This window comes from Oncorhynchus nerka, linkage group LG3 (genome assembly GCF_034236695.1).
Source record: "Oncorhynchus nerka isolate Pitt River linkage group LG3, Oner_Uvic_2.0, whole genome shotgun sequence".
NCBI classification, from domain to species: Eukaryota; Metazoa; Chordata; class Actinopteri; order Salmoniformes; family Salmonidae; genus Oncorhynchus; species Oncorhynchus nerka.
In genome coordinates, this window is record NC_088398.1 from 63403249 (window position 1) to 63418778 (window position 15530).

The following is a 15530-nucleotide window of genomic DNA, read 5'->3' on the forward strand; positions in this document are numbered from 1 at the left end:
CCGGCACAGCCAGAAGAGGACTTGCTTGCTGTTTGGGGTTTTAGGCTGGGTTTCTGTACAGCACTTTGAGATATCAGCCGATGTACAAAGGGCTATATAAATAAATTTGATTTGATAGTGTGTCGCCACCATGCTGGATGCAAGGTACTTCAATGCAGACAAGAAACAGGGTTAACGTGAAATGTTACAGGCACAGCTGGACAAGATTGAAACGGACACAGTGACCGTGCACACGGAGTGCACATGAAATCCTGGTTGAACAAATGAACAAAATAGCACAGCAAGTAAGTGAAAGAAATGTTTTTATTATGTTTTACTGGTAATGGGGACATACGTAAACTCCAACAAAATAACTTTTTGGCAGTGTGTGTGTGTGTTTCAACTATTTAACTGTACTAGAATGCTTAAAAAGGCTGCTAAAATGTTAAATATCGGTATCGGAACAGATACAGCCCTTGGTTCACTCCAGACCTGACTGCCCTCGACCAGCACAAAAACATCCTGTGGCGGACTGCAATAGCATCGAATAGCCCCCGTGATATGCAACTGTTCAGGGAAGTCAGGAACCAATACACGCAGTCAGTCAGGAAAGCTAAGGCCAGCTTCTTCAGGCAGAAGTTTGCATCCTGTAGCTCCAACTCCAAAAAGTTCTGGGACACTGTGAAGTCCATGGAGAACAAGAGCACCTCCTCCCAGCTGCCCACTGCACTGAGGCTAGGTAACACGGTCTCCACCGATAAATCCATGATTATCGAAAACTTCAATAAGCACTTCTCAACGGCTGGCCATGCCTTCCGCCTGGCTACTCCAACCTCGGCCAACAGCTCCGCCCCGCAGCTCCTCGCCCAAGCCTCTCCAGGTTCTCCTTTACCCAAATCCAGATAGCAGATGTTCTGAAAGAGCTGCAAAACCTGGACCCGTACAAATCAGCCTGGCTTGACAATCTGGACCCTCTATTTCTGAAACTATCTGCCGCCATTGTCGCAACCCCTATTACCAGCCTGTTCAACCTCTCTTTCATATCGTCTGAGATCCCCAAGGATTGGGAAGCTGCCGCAGTCATCCCCCTCTTCAAAGGGGGAGACACCCTGGACCCAAACTGCTATAGACCTATATCCATCCTGCCCTGCCTATCTAAGGTCTTCGAAATCCAAGTCAACAAACAGGTCACTGACCATCTCGAATCCCACCGTACCTTCTCCGCTGTGCAATCTGGTTTCCGAGCCGGTCACGGGTGCACCTCAGCCACACTCAAGGTACTAAACGATATCATAACCGCCATCGATAAAAGACAGTACTGTGCAGCCGTCTTCATCGACCTCGCCAAGGCTTTCGACTCTGTCAATCACCATATTCTTATCGGCAGACTCAATAGCCTCGGTTTTTCGGATGACTGCCTTGCCTGGTTCACCAATTACTTTGCAGACAGAGTTCAGTGTGTAAAATCGGAGGGCATGTTGTCCGGTCCTCTGGCAGTCTCTATGGGGGTGCCACAGGGTTCAATTCTCGGGCCGACTCTTTTCTCTGTGTATATCAATGATGTTGCTCTTGCTGCGGGCGATTCCCTGATCCACCTCTACGCAGACGACACCATTCTATATACTTTCGGCCCGTCATTGGACACTGTGCTATCTAACCTCCAAACGAGCTTCAATGCCATACAGCACTCCTTCCATGGCCTCCAACTGCTCTTAAACGCGAGTAAAACCAAATGCATGCTTTTCAACCGATCGCTGCCTGCACCCGCATGCCCGACTAGCATCACCACCCTGGATGGTTCCGACCTTGAATATGTGGACATCTCTAAGTACCTAGGTGTCTGGCTAGACTGCAAACTCTCCTTCCAGACTCACATCAAACATCTCCAATCGAAAATCAAATCAAGAGTCGGCTTTCTATTCCGCAACAAAGCCTCCTTCACTCACGCCGCCAAGCTTACCCTAGTAAAACTGACTATCCTACCGATCCTCGACTTCGGCGATGTCATCTACAAAATGGCTTCCAACACTCTACTCAGCAAACTGGATGCAGTCTATCACAGTGAAATCCGTTTTATCACCAAAGCACCTTATACCACCCACCACTGCGACTTGTATGCTCTAGTCGGCTGGCCCTCGCTACATATTCGTCGCCAGACCCACTGGCTCCAGGTCATCTACAAGTCCATGCTAGGTAAAGCTCCGCCTTATCTCAGTTCACTGGTCACGATGGCAACACCCATCCGTAGCACGCGCTCCAGCAGGTGTATCTCACTGATCATCCCTAAAGCCAACACCTCATTTGGCCGCCTTTCGTTCCAGTTCTCTGCTGCCTGTGACTGGAACGAACTGCAAAAATCGCTGAAGTTGGAGACTTTTATCTCCCTCACCAACTTCAAACATCAGCTATCCGAGCAGCTAACCGATCGCTGCAGCTGTACTTAGTCTATTGGTAAATAGCCCACCCATTTTCACCTACCTCATTCCCATACTGTTTTTATACTGTTTTTTATTTATTTACTTTTCTGCTCTTTTGCACACGAATATCTCTACCTGTACATGACCATCTGATCATTTATCACTCCAGTGTTAATCTGCAAAATTGTATTATTCGCCTACCTCATGCCTTTTGCACACATTGTATATAGACTGCCCATTTTTTTCTACTGTGTTATTGACTTGTTAATTGTTTACTCCATGTGTAACTCTGTGTTTTCTGTTCACACTGCTATGCTTTATCTTGGCCAGGTCGCAGTTGCAAATGAGAACTTGTTCTCAACTAGCCTACCTGGTTAAATAAAGGTGAAATAAATAAAAAATTAAAATCGGGTTTTTTTGCAAGGAAATTATCGGTATCGGCCATAAATGTCATATCGGTGCATAGTTCAAACACCAGAGACAACACTGATATGAGCTACTGTGGCAACAGTCCTGAGGTGAGTGGCATTGAGGGTCTGTCTTGTCCTCTTCAAGTTTCTCCGTCACACTCATCGGCCCATCACTATGCTACTCGTTAGGCCTATACTTAACATTTAGCTACTGTGGTTTGCCTGGAATACAGACATGTATTTTCACCACATCCCTTTTCACCATATTTCCATGCTAAACGACAGCAAAACAGTCATGGAATCATGTTGCCAAACACATCCACACTTACCGATAGGGCAGTGACGGTCAAGCGACCACTACCACCGTAATAACTGTTTGAATTCGGGGAAAAAACAAGGAACAGTCTATGTTACAGGAGAATCGGACTCAAAAGCAAGAATGCCCGGCCGGCCCACCTTCATTCAGCTGTTCGTTCCCCCCAAAAATGTATTGATGTTATTGAAAAAAGGTTTTTTATTTCTTTTAAATAAGTTTTCATGATGGTAGTCATCTATAACTGTCAGTTACATGATTATACGGCCAGCCCTACTTACCAACTCATACATATACAGAGGTGTATTCTAGCAGAGAGGATACTGTAGAAATATAGATCCACGACATCTATACATAATATATAGAGGTCTAAATTCTCATGAATTCTGGTCACCGTGTAGTGTTTCTCTTCCGGGGATATAGGGCTGTATTGGATGGGCATAGCTTACGACAGTGTGTATCACACAGAGCAGAAACCTAGATTGGCTCTCTGAGATGAGTCGTGTTAGATGTGGAAAGGGGCCTATAGCATAGTGCTGTGGCCAATGGATCTTATTTTCTCATTTACTCTCTAGATACTTATTTCGCAGTTTCACAAATAGTATCAAATGGTGAAGAGGAAGGTTCATCCTTAAAAACAGATACATATCAGTTGAACTAGACTATAGCTTTGGATGTAAACCCTATGAGAAATAAGTGTCGTTACACAGTGTTAGAATGAGTGTATGGCAGATGGCCATGCTGGAAGGAGGCTTCAGAGAGCGAGAGAGCTTTACGATGCCCTAGAGGAGACGAGTGATATTCATGGACACATGCAAAAAGTCATAACGCATTAAATGTAACTATTTTTTTAACAAACGTTTTTTTGTTAACACACTGCCCCCCCCCGAACTTATTGAGTTAGAATAGTAAAATACACAAGGCGCAATTTTGACATTTGGTTGTACATCAGCAGTTTCTCTTGTTAGGTCAGTCAGAGTCACTTAATTAGCCCATGTATGCTAGACTAAACTTGTCATGGTCAAATAATCGTCCCCATTGTTCATCAGACATCATATAAAACAGCACAAACATTTTTCTCCACCATATGACAAAATGTATAGAACTGCAGGAAATGAATTGTGAAACTGCACATTTCCCTCTCTGGCCCATTGCAAAATGTAATTAAATGAGTTATACCATTTCCAAATCTTCATGGCAAAATGTGTAGAATTGCAGCAAATTTATTTAAAAATGCAACATTTCTCTGTTCCATGACATGTGTACAATTAAAGGAAATTACACTTTTAAGAAAGTATTACATTTTTTTATATATACAGTGGGGCAAAAAAGTATTTAGTCAGCCACCAATTGTGCAAGTTCTCCCACTTAAAAATGAGAGGCCTGTAATTTTTTTATCATAGGTACACTTCAACTATGACAGACAAAATGAGGGAAAAAATCCAGTTGTATGATTTTTAATGAATTTATTTGCAAATTATGGTGGAAAATAAGTATTTGGTCAATAACAAAAGTTTCTCAATACTTTGTTATATACCCTTTGTTGGCAATGAAAGAGGTCAAATGTTTTCTGTAACCTTGTGAAGACTTTTCACACACTGTTGCTGGTATTTTGGTCCATTCCTCCATGCAGATCTCCTCTAGAGCAGTGATGTTTTGGGGCTGTTGCTGGGCAACACGGACGTTCAACTCCCTCCAAAGATTTTCTATGGGGTTGAGATCTGGAGACTGACTAGGCAACTCCAGGACCTTGAAATGCTTCTTACGAAGCCACTCCTTCGTTTCCCGTGTTTGGTATCATTGTCATGCTGAAAGACACAGCCACGTTTCATCTTCAATGCCCTTGCTGATGGAAGGGGGTTTTCACTCAAAATCTCACGATACATGGCCCCATTCATTCTTTCCTTTACACGGATCAGTCGTCCTGGTCCCTTTGCAGAAAAACAGCCCCAAAGCATGATGTTTCCACCCCCATGCTTCACAGTAGGTACGGTGTTCTTTGGATGCAACTCAGCATTCTTTGTCCTCCAAACATGACGAGTTGAGTTTTTACCAAAAAGTTATATTTTGGTTTAATCTGACCATATGACATTCTCCCAATCTTCTTCTGGATCATCCAAATGCTCTCTAGTAAACTTCAGACGGCCCTGGACATGTACTGGCTTAAGCAGGGGGACACGTCTGGCACTGCAGGATTTGAGTCCCTGGCGGCGTAGTGTGTTACTGATGGTAGACTTTGCTACTTTGGTCCCAGCTCTCTGCAGGTCATTCACTAGGTCCTCCCGTGTGGTTCTTGTGATCATTTTGACCCCACGGGGTGAGATCTTGCGTGGAGCCCCAGATTGAGGGAGATTATCAGTGGTCTTGTATGTCTTCCATTTCCTAATAATTGCTCCCACAGTTGATTTATTCAAACCAAGCTGCTTACCTATTGCAGTCTTCCCAGCCTGGTGCAGGTCTACAATTTTATTTCTGGTGTCCTTTGATAGCTCTTTGGTCTTGGCCATAGTGGAGTTTGGAGTGTGACTGTTTGAGGGTGTGGACAGGTGTCTTTTATACTGATAACAAGTTCAAACAGGTGCCATTAATACAGGTAACGAGTGGAGGACAGTTGAGCCTCTTAAAGAAGAAGTTACAGGTCTGTGAGAGCCAGAAATCTTGCTTGTTTGTAGGTGACCAAATACTTACCTTCCACCATAATTTGCAAATAAATTCATTAAAAATGTGATTTTCTACAATGTGATTTTCTGTCTGTCATAGTTGAAGTGTACCCATGATGAAAATTACAGGCCTCTCTCATATTTTTAAGTGGGAGAACTTGCACAAGTGGTGGCTGACTAAATACTTTTTTGTCCCACTGTATATATAGATTCTGGGTTAAACTTGGAACATTGTTATACTCAAGGAGTGAAAGAGACTGGTTTTTACATCAGAATTTAATGGTTATCTGTAGGAGCCAGATGGCTTTGGAATGTGTTAGGGGAGACGGGTGGAGGTCTTTGGATTAGGCCTCCAGAGGGTTGAGGTCAGGTCCAATCCCAAAAAGGGAGAAACAATGGTTAATTATCCTATCATTCCGTCTTCCTGTCGGACCATAACAGATGTAAGGATTGGAGAAGAGGAGGAGTGCCTAAATTGGGAGAATATATACACTTGTGGGGGTGGAAACATGTGTTGTCTGACTGCGGCTGTATTGACCCTCTGGGCAAAATAAACTTGGTTAAAAACTTTCAGAAATGTCCGTTGAGTTTTTACTTTGAGAATTAGAACCTAACACACACACACACACCACACAACTAAGGGCCCCTCATGATAAGTTTAACTTTTTTGTGGCCCCTACCCCCATCAATGTTACCCATACTTTATGTAGGCCTATTCACTGCAAAAGGCATGCTCCACAGGTGCATCAAAACCGTACTACACAATTGGTGCCATGAACTCAATATTAAGAGGTGACAAGTATTACATCCTCACAGAAAGCTGTGACTCTACTCTAACTAGAACGGTCATATGCTTGTGCTTTTCAGAATGCATCTCTCCCTCCTCTATGCACACAGCGGTTAGAGGGAGTGAGAGCCAGCAGCGAAACAGGCAGATACTTTCATAGCAGGAATCAGCATAATGCATATACTGTATTAGTGTTAACAAAATAATGGCTCTCAACAATCTATAGGAACGTTGGGTAACACGTTATTTGGATAGTCTTACTGTAGATGGTCTACAGCAGCCTTTCTTAAAGGGTGTGTCGCAACCTGTTAATGGTGGGTCGCAACGTGTAATTATTTCATTACTGGAATTGATTTGGCCAAGTGCAACTGCGCTCTCGGTTCAGTGCGTTCTCCACTTAGCAGCTGTCTCTGCTCAGTTTGGCAGCTGCGTGAGTGGGAGATGCCCGTGTGCTTCGCGGTTTACCTGATCTTTTTTGTGCAGTTCTCTTTAAGATCACTCCGCGAGACACGCTGTAGCACTGTTGTTCAGCAACAGATGATATGTTGTCAGCCACTGTTATTCCCACACGCCATCACTCACCGCTGTCAAACGGACTCATGCTAGCCACAAGTCCTGACTGAGCTCAATCATCATGAAACGCAAAAACATCGCTTAGTTTCTCTTTCACACAAACTTTGAGAAATAACGAGCAGCGCCCACAATGTTTGTTGCGGGGAAGTGCTTAGTAACGGGTCTCAAAACGAACAAATTAATAAAGTGACACGTCCTGACCAAACACAGCACGATGGTAAACCCAGGGAGTTCTTTCAGAACAGGGCAGAATGCTTCAGGAAACAGTTCTACGCATATTCCACATCTCCATCTAAGTGTTATCTTTATGGGCTCATACATCTCTGTACAGGCAGCATTTAGATCCCCCCTTTTTTTTAAAGGCCTACTTTAGCTATTGATTTATCTGGGCTTTACAGTCACAGTACCCAGCTCCATGGGGAATAACACTAGAGCCCGACCGATATGTTCGGCCGATATTAGCCGTTTACGGGAAATATCTGTATCACCGTTTAATCCACTGAAAAGGACAGATAATATTTGTGCTGAAGAGGGCGCTCTTTACATGGCCCTAGCCTATTTGCCTTGGTATGCTACAGCAAGACTGGACACGATCACCCAATGCAGTTACACTAGTAAGAGAGGAGAGTTAACAACTGAACTGTTACTACGGTGCTGTTTCTACGAGTGCTGAGTATATAGAATCTTGACAGCTCAATAAAATGTGAATTGTCCATGTACTGTTACATGAAGTGCCATGGTAGGGTGTTGTTAAGCACTTTCAACTCTGTGGTAACGTTAACATTACAGCCCTTTAGTGAAGCCTGCAAAATGTGGTGTTATATTTGCTGTTTGCGAAGGTTACTCCTCCAGTTACTCATGTTTTCAGAGACAAAAATAACAGCAGGTTCAAAACTAGCACATCGCAGCTACGTTTTGATGTATGGGTTATTACTTTACGCCACTCCATTTCCATGACAAGTGTTCGGCAAACTAGCTCTATGAGAGTACTTGAGGATTAGTGCCATCTGGAATCCTTGGGACACCTCCCTAAATCCTAAACTTAACCCCTACCCTAACCATAACCCTTACCTAAGTCGCTCTGGATAAGAGCGTCTGCTAAATGACTTAAATGTAATGTAATGTACCTTAACATAACCATTTTAAAATGCTTACTTCAATGGGGTAGGGATATTAAGGATCCCACATAGCAAGGACCGTTCACTAACACTTGGCACTAGAGGCAGAACAGCACATTTTGTGATACGTTTCTCCTTTCAAGTGACAACTGCCATATTTCAGTGGCTACAGCCCTGCAAACAACGAAAACATAGCTAAATATTAATACATTGAAAATGTGTCCTGTCGTTGTTGTCTAGCTGCCTAGCATGAAGCAGCTCAGTCTAGGAATTTATTTTTGCTGGAATCAGTGCAGTTTATCGTCCTTTCACTAGAGTAAGTTTCCATTAGAAAATCTAGTCTTTCTGGTGCTCCTACATTTTGTGTGGTGAAAACAGACTATGACTTGGGTGACTGGAGTCTGACAATTTTATGGGCTTTCCTCTGACAATGCCTATTATATAGGTGCTGGATGTCAGGAAGCTTGGTCCGAGTGATGTACTGGGCCGTTTGCACTACGCTCTGTAGCGCCTTATGGTCAGATGCCGAGCAGTTGCCATACCAGGCGGTGATGGAACGAGTCAGGACGCTCTCGATGGTGCAGCTGTAGAACATTTTGAGGATCTGGGGACCTATGCCAAATCTTTTCAGTCTCCTGAGGGGGAAAAGGAGTTGTTGTGCCCTCTTCACGACTGTCTTGGTGTGTTTGGACCATGTTAGTTCATTTGTGATGTGGACACCAAGGAACATGAAACTCTCAACCCACTCCACTACAGCCCAGTCAATGTTAATGGGGGCCTGTTCGGCCCGCCTTTTCCTGTAGTCCACAATCAGCTACCTTTTCTTGTTCACAATGAGGTTGTTGTCATGGCACCACACGGCCAGGTCTCTGAAGTCCTCCCTATAGGTTGTTGGTGATCACAGGGCACTGACCTGGCTAGTGGCTCGCTACATTACCAAGTAAACACAGAGCAGGGACGTACAGTATACAGTGATGTTATTGGTTGGACAGATGGTGTGCCTCATTTTCATTCTATTAAACAAGTTAAACAAGTCGTGACTGCAAAACATGCAAGTAAAAAAATACAACATTTTGCAACAGTGCGACACAAATAGCCATCCTCGTGATTAAAACATTATCGTTGATGACAGTCGGCCCGTGTTCTATAGAGATATGACTTGTGCTCACAGTCACAAAGCAATCGGGTGGCCACCGTATAGCTATTAGCGCTCCTCATTTGGGAGTTTATGGCAGCATACTTTAAATGATAATTATGTGGGAACAAAAGGCAGGTTGGAAGACAAAGGCAGGTTTAGAGTGAATGGGCTGGCCCTGTGCCACAGTAAGTGTTCAGAAAGGGATTAAACAAGGTAATTATCTCGGAGAATGGATGGATGGGGGAAAGGAAAGCGGTCTCAGGTTGGCTCTGACTGTCTCCACTTAGCACCTCAGAAATAGCAACTGAACGATCAGACCGAGACACAGGACATAACTGAAAAATAGGGGCAGGTAAAAGACAACGACGTCGCAGAGACTCTTACCACCCCAAGACCCTTCTCCCTCTCACCTCTCTGATCTTGTCTCGTTTCTCCTTGATGTCGGGCTCCCCGGGGTCTCCATCGTTGACCCCCACCACCTTGGGCATGGGGACCGGTGGTAACGGCTTGGGCCCCTCCTTCTTCAGGTCCTCCAGCACCTTGCTCTTCTCAGTCTGGATCTCAGCCCGCAGCTCGTCCCGGGACTTCCTCAGCTTCTCCTTGGCTTCCTGCAACGCCCGCTCGTGGTCTGCTCGGATCTTATCCCGCAGGCTCTCCGCCTCCTCCCTAAAGAGAAACAGGAAGTCAGCTCACAGGTTACAACACAACCAGGAAGTAAATGACATCAAACAGCTTGAAATATTACATATAGGTTTAACATTGTATAACTAAGTAAAGATCTGGGCCACATGTCAAGGCTTATTCCCTAAGGCCATATTCAGCCTACTGTGGAAAAATACAAAAGGAATCAAAAGCCTTGACAAAAAAAAGTCCTCTTAATCCCTTTTCATACTAGATATGTTAAAAATTATAAAACACCTCTACCAGTTCTCAGCTGTAAGGGCCCTGGAGATGCGGGCTGTAAACTGGAGGGCTAAACCCTGACAGAGCAGGGGACTTGCATGTGTAAGAGAGAGGGAGAGAACAGGACAGATAAAAGCCAGCCATGAGTCAAAGTGCATAAGAGCAACTGCCACACAGACAAAACACACAGTACAGCCTGAGCTGTAGGCACAGAAACAGACAGAGAGCCAACATCTCTAGCAGTACAGCGATAAAAGAAAGCATGAAATTGAGAGGAGGGCGCGAGATGAAACAGCCAAAAAAAGGGGTCAGGTGGATACGGAGGCGTGCTCTGATGAGATCCGCCATCACGGCTCACTTCACCTATGATGAGCCCCCAGGCCGGCAAATAGAGATCAGATCACTTACTGTAGCAGACAGGAGACATTTCATCGCGGCCATTAAAACATTAAAAGCCTATTTATGCTTGATCCGAAAAAGTGGTCTGAGGCTCCATATGGAGGATATGATGCAATGGTGGAGCCTCCAGAGGCATGCAGAGATCAAATTGAGCTCCTTACCGCATCACCATGCGCCTCCCAAATGTTATAACAATGCAGAGGGCTCCGTATAGCTCCGCATTGACATGATTGGTTGACGGTAGGTGGGGGCGGGAGGTCCTGTATAAACACACTCACTTCCTTGACATCTTCCTTCACAACAGCTCTGCGAAGCGCAAAAAGCATGAATGCCCTGACTTCTGCAGGGGCCGTATCCCCGTAAATGTTGCACGGCTAATGCAGACATGGGATTGAACATGAAGCGACATTAACTCACCAAGACATAGACATTTTAGATGAATTACCCTTCATTCATTCAAAGTGGACTGGCTCCCAGCATAGACAGTGATCCTCAGTTTTATTTCATAACCATACGGTTCCCTGATGTGGGCCTATCCACACCCCAGGGCCAAAATAACAGCACCACACTACTTACATTAACCCGGGCTTCAGAACATTTATGTCGATGTGGGTGTCGGTCTCCATACTAATTGATAGGAAATGGGTTTACACAGTGATGAGGTTTATGTGTGTTTAGAACTGACTCAGTCCGGATAGACACACTGTACTGGCATTTCTAATCCACCAGAGGGCTGGAGTCATACGCATCGATAAGTATGCCCTCGCAAACATGCATTCAAATATGGTATTTAGTGGGTTATAATGTGCAGACTGACTGAAGCGCTTAGCAGTCATGAGTGTTTACGTGTGTGTGGGGCACGGCAGCGTGTAATGAGATGGTGTTTTCAGCCCACACCTTGCTATAACGGCTCCTAGTGAGAGGGAAAGGCCAGGATGACAACATGAAACACCAATAATACGGCATTACTATACAGCCACGGGGCTAATGGGAAGAGTCAACATCTGACTCAATTATGATGACGAAGACATGAGCCCAGGCCCCAGCAATCAAGCCTGCCTCGGCTAACGTTCCTGTTCCCTTCAGCAGACAAGAGAAATCGCATCTACCTTCCTGATTAGTGCCTGCAGTCATGTGCATCGTCATAGTCACTTCCTGCTTTCATTAGCCTCTTCCAATGGCATCTCATATTCTATTGTTACAGGAACATTTGGTGCTCTGTCTGTCTGTGTCAAAAGCCATCATCAGCAACGGTAAAAGGCAGAACACTGCCATATCTCGGAAAAGAATATTAACCATGGAAACAATGACTGGCAAAACGGAAGCAGCAGGGTGTAACCATGGTAATGCTAGAACACATGCAGCCGGTCTATGAGAAAAGATTGTCAAGACTGCACCACGATGTAATTACTACTATGCTTCGGATGTATATAGTTCACTGGGGTATTTGGAAAAAGCCATGGGATGGTTTTTCAATACCGTCAACTATCTCTTTAAAAAAAAAAAAATTTTTTTTTTATACCTTTGAATATTTGTAGCAACATTTAGGTAAATACCTGCAGTTGAACTTGAGAAATACATTAGGATATAAAGAACAATAAGTTAATTTCATCTGTCACATTATTATGTCGTTTGTTAGTCCCCAGGAGGGTTGCACATTTTGGGGAATATTCAGAGGAAAGTTTCCGTGGGGAAAAAAAATGGAATTACCGGGAATATGTCCAATATTAATACCATTTTAAATGTAGATGTTTTTTGCATTGGATATATTTACCATATCATATGGAGACAGAAACATGAACATTTTACCTTATCATAAATAGATAATTGCAAATTAGTAACCTCTGACCTATGGGGGCGCTATTTCATTGGATAAAAAAAACGTGCCCGTTTTAAGCGCAATATTTTGTCACAAAAAGATGCTCGACTATGCATTTAATTGACAGCTTTGGAAAGAAAACACTGACGTTTCCAAAACTGCAAAGATATTATCTGTGAGTGCCACAGAACTGGTGCTACAGGCGAAACCAAGATAAAACTTCAAACAGGAAATGAGCAGAATTTTTGAGGCTCTGTTTTCCATTGTCTCCTTATATGGCTGTGAATGTGCCCTGAACGAACCTACGCTTTCTGCCGTTTGCCCAAGGTGTCTACAGCATTGTGACGTATTTGTAGGCATATCATTGGAAGATTGGCCATAAGAGACTACATTTACCAGGTGTCCGCCCGGTGTCCTTTGTCGAAATTGCTGCGTAATCTCCAAGCTGCACGCATTCATCCATGTGATTCAGGGGAGAGAGGAGACTTCCACGAACGATATATCATCGAAGAGATATGTGAAAAACACCTTGAGGATTGATTCTAAACTACGTTTACCATGTTTCAGTCGATATTATGGAGTTAATTTGGAAAAAAGTTCGGCGTTTTGATGATTGAATTTTTTTTTTTTTTTTGGTAGCCAAACGTGACCCACAAAACGGAGTGATTTCTCCTAAACAAATAATCTTTCAGGAAAAACGGAACATTTGCTATCTAACGGAGTCTCCTCATTGAAAACATCCGAAGTTCTTCAAAGGTAAATTATTTTATTTGAATGCTTTTCTGGTTTTTGTGAAAATGTTGCCTGCTGAATGCTAACGCTAAATGCTACGCTAGCTATCAATACTGTTACACAAATGCTTGTTTTGCTATGGTTGAGAAGCATATTTTGAAAATCTGAGATGACAGCGTTGTTAACAAAAGGCTAAGCTTGAGAGCTAGCACATTTATTTAATTTCATTTGCGATCTTCATGAATAGTTAAGGTTGCGTTATGGTAATGACTTGAGGCTGTAGTCACGATCCCGGATCCGGGATGGCTCGACGCAAGAAGTTAAATCCTTCCAATAAAAAAAAAATTGTTTCAAATTGAACTTTAATTAAATGAGTTGACTCTTCACATGGGATGATTTCACTGAACAACAAAAGAAAGGAAATATTGAATGATCCATCGCATCTCCCAGAAACGTTTTCAACATACATCTGTAAAATGATAGTCTAGAAACTAAAGCTTTGGTTGTCTTCCTCTCAGGCTTCCATTTCTTCTCCCTGGACCTCCTCAATGTCCACCTCTTGAACATCAGCCTCATCTTCCGTCACTTTCCAACCTTGTTAATTAAGGATGGCTCGTTGTCAGGCTAAAAAAGCCTCAAATTTGCAGCAGTGAAACAGCAGTGAACAGCAGTGAATCCCCTCCTGAATCAAGAGCCTTGCTGGCTAATATTCATTTTGTGCGTGCAGCAAACTTAGTAGCAGGAGTTACTTGTATCATTTAGGTGAGAAACTGTACACAACCCTCGTTAGAATTTAGTGTTGTCTATAAGGATTCCTTAGTACATTTTGTTAGCATTTTGGTCAATTACGTTTTTTGGGCTTTGAAAATTAGCAAGTACTTTAAATAAATACCTGCAGTCAACTTCTGCAATAGGTAACAGATAAAGCAGAATGTTAATTTTGCATTTAGCTTTTTTCTTATGATGCTTACCAGTAAGAGTTGCCCAAAACAGCAGTTTGAGCCCGCCACGTGTGCTTGTTTACAAAGAAGCATAATGAGCAAAATGGGAGATTCGTGAGGTAAGTCACTCCTGCAGCGCAACTTAAGTGAGGTGATCGAGTTACACTTGCATGAAATTCACAAGTAATGTTTGCCAGCTACACACACACACACACACAATACCAGTCAAAATTGTCGGAACTAGAAGCACAAGCATTTCGCTACACTCGCACTAACATCTGCTAACCATGTGTATGTGACAAATACAATTTGATTTGATTTAGATTTGATTTGAAGTTGACACCTACTCATTTGAATTTTTTACCATTGTCCACCTTGTGATGTCTTTGCTATTATTCTACAACTATGAAATCATGTAGTAAGCAAAAGTGTAAAAATGTAAAAATCTATTTGAGACGCTTCAAAGTAACCACCCTTTGCCTTGATGACAGCTAATCTATTTGAGACGCTTCAAAGTAACCACCCTTTGCCTTGATGACAGCTTTGCACACTCTTTGAATTCTCTCAACCAGCTTCATGGGGTAGTCACCTGGAATGCATTTCAATTAACCTTTTTGGGATAGGGGGCAGCATTTTCACTTTTGGATGAATAGCGTGCCCAGAGTGAACTGCCTCCTACTCTGTCCCAGATGCTAATATATGCATATTATTATTAGTATTGGATAGAAAACACTCTGAAGATTCTAAAACTGTTTGAATGATGTCTGAGTATAACATAACTGATATGGCAGGGGAAAACCTGTGAAAAATCCAACCAGGAAGTGGGATATCTAAGGTTTGTAGTTTTTCAAAGCTTGGCCTACCGAATACACAGTGTCTATGGAGTCAGGTTGCACTTCCTACGGCTTCCACTGGATGTCAACTGTCTTTAGAAACTTGAATGAGGATTCTACTATAAAGGAGGGGCTCATGAGACCTCTTTGAGTCAGTGGTCTGGCATGGCAGAGTGCCTTGGTCTCATGACGCGTGCTCCCGACAGAGTTACCTCTCGTTTCAGTGCTTTTCTTCAGACATAGTAATGTTCCAACCGGAGAATTCCTGATGTTTTATGTTAAACATCCGAACGATTGCTCCATACATCGTTTAACATGTTTCTAAAGGACTGTAACGTAACTTTTCGAGTTTTTGTCTGGATGAAGTGCTTGCGCCTCATGAAGATGAATTAGTGGGCTGAACACGCTAACAACGGCTATTTGGACATAAATGATAGACTTTATGGAACAAATCAGTCATTTGCTGTCAAACTGGGATTGCTGGGAGTGCCTTCTGATGAAGATCAAA

General features: G+C 43.3%; 1 protein-coding gene across 3 annotated transcripts in view; it reads right to left on the reverse strand.

The window, feature by feature from the left end:
• Nucleotides 1-15530, reverse strand: part of LOC115112303 (mannosyl-oligosaccharide 1,2-alpha-mannosidase IB) — a 116397-nt gene that overhangs the window by 78068 nt on the left and 22799 nt on the right. For all 3 annotated transcript variants that reach the window (XM_029639300.2, XM_029639290.2, XM_029639280.2), the window contains exon 4: nt 9806-10061. In XM_029639300.2, the coding sequence (XP_029495160.2) occupies nt 9806-10061 (256 nt within the window). The remainder of the gene's footprint in view (nt 1-9805; nt 10062-15530) is intronic.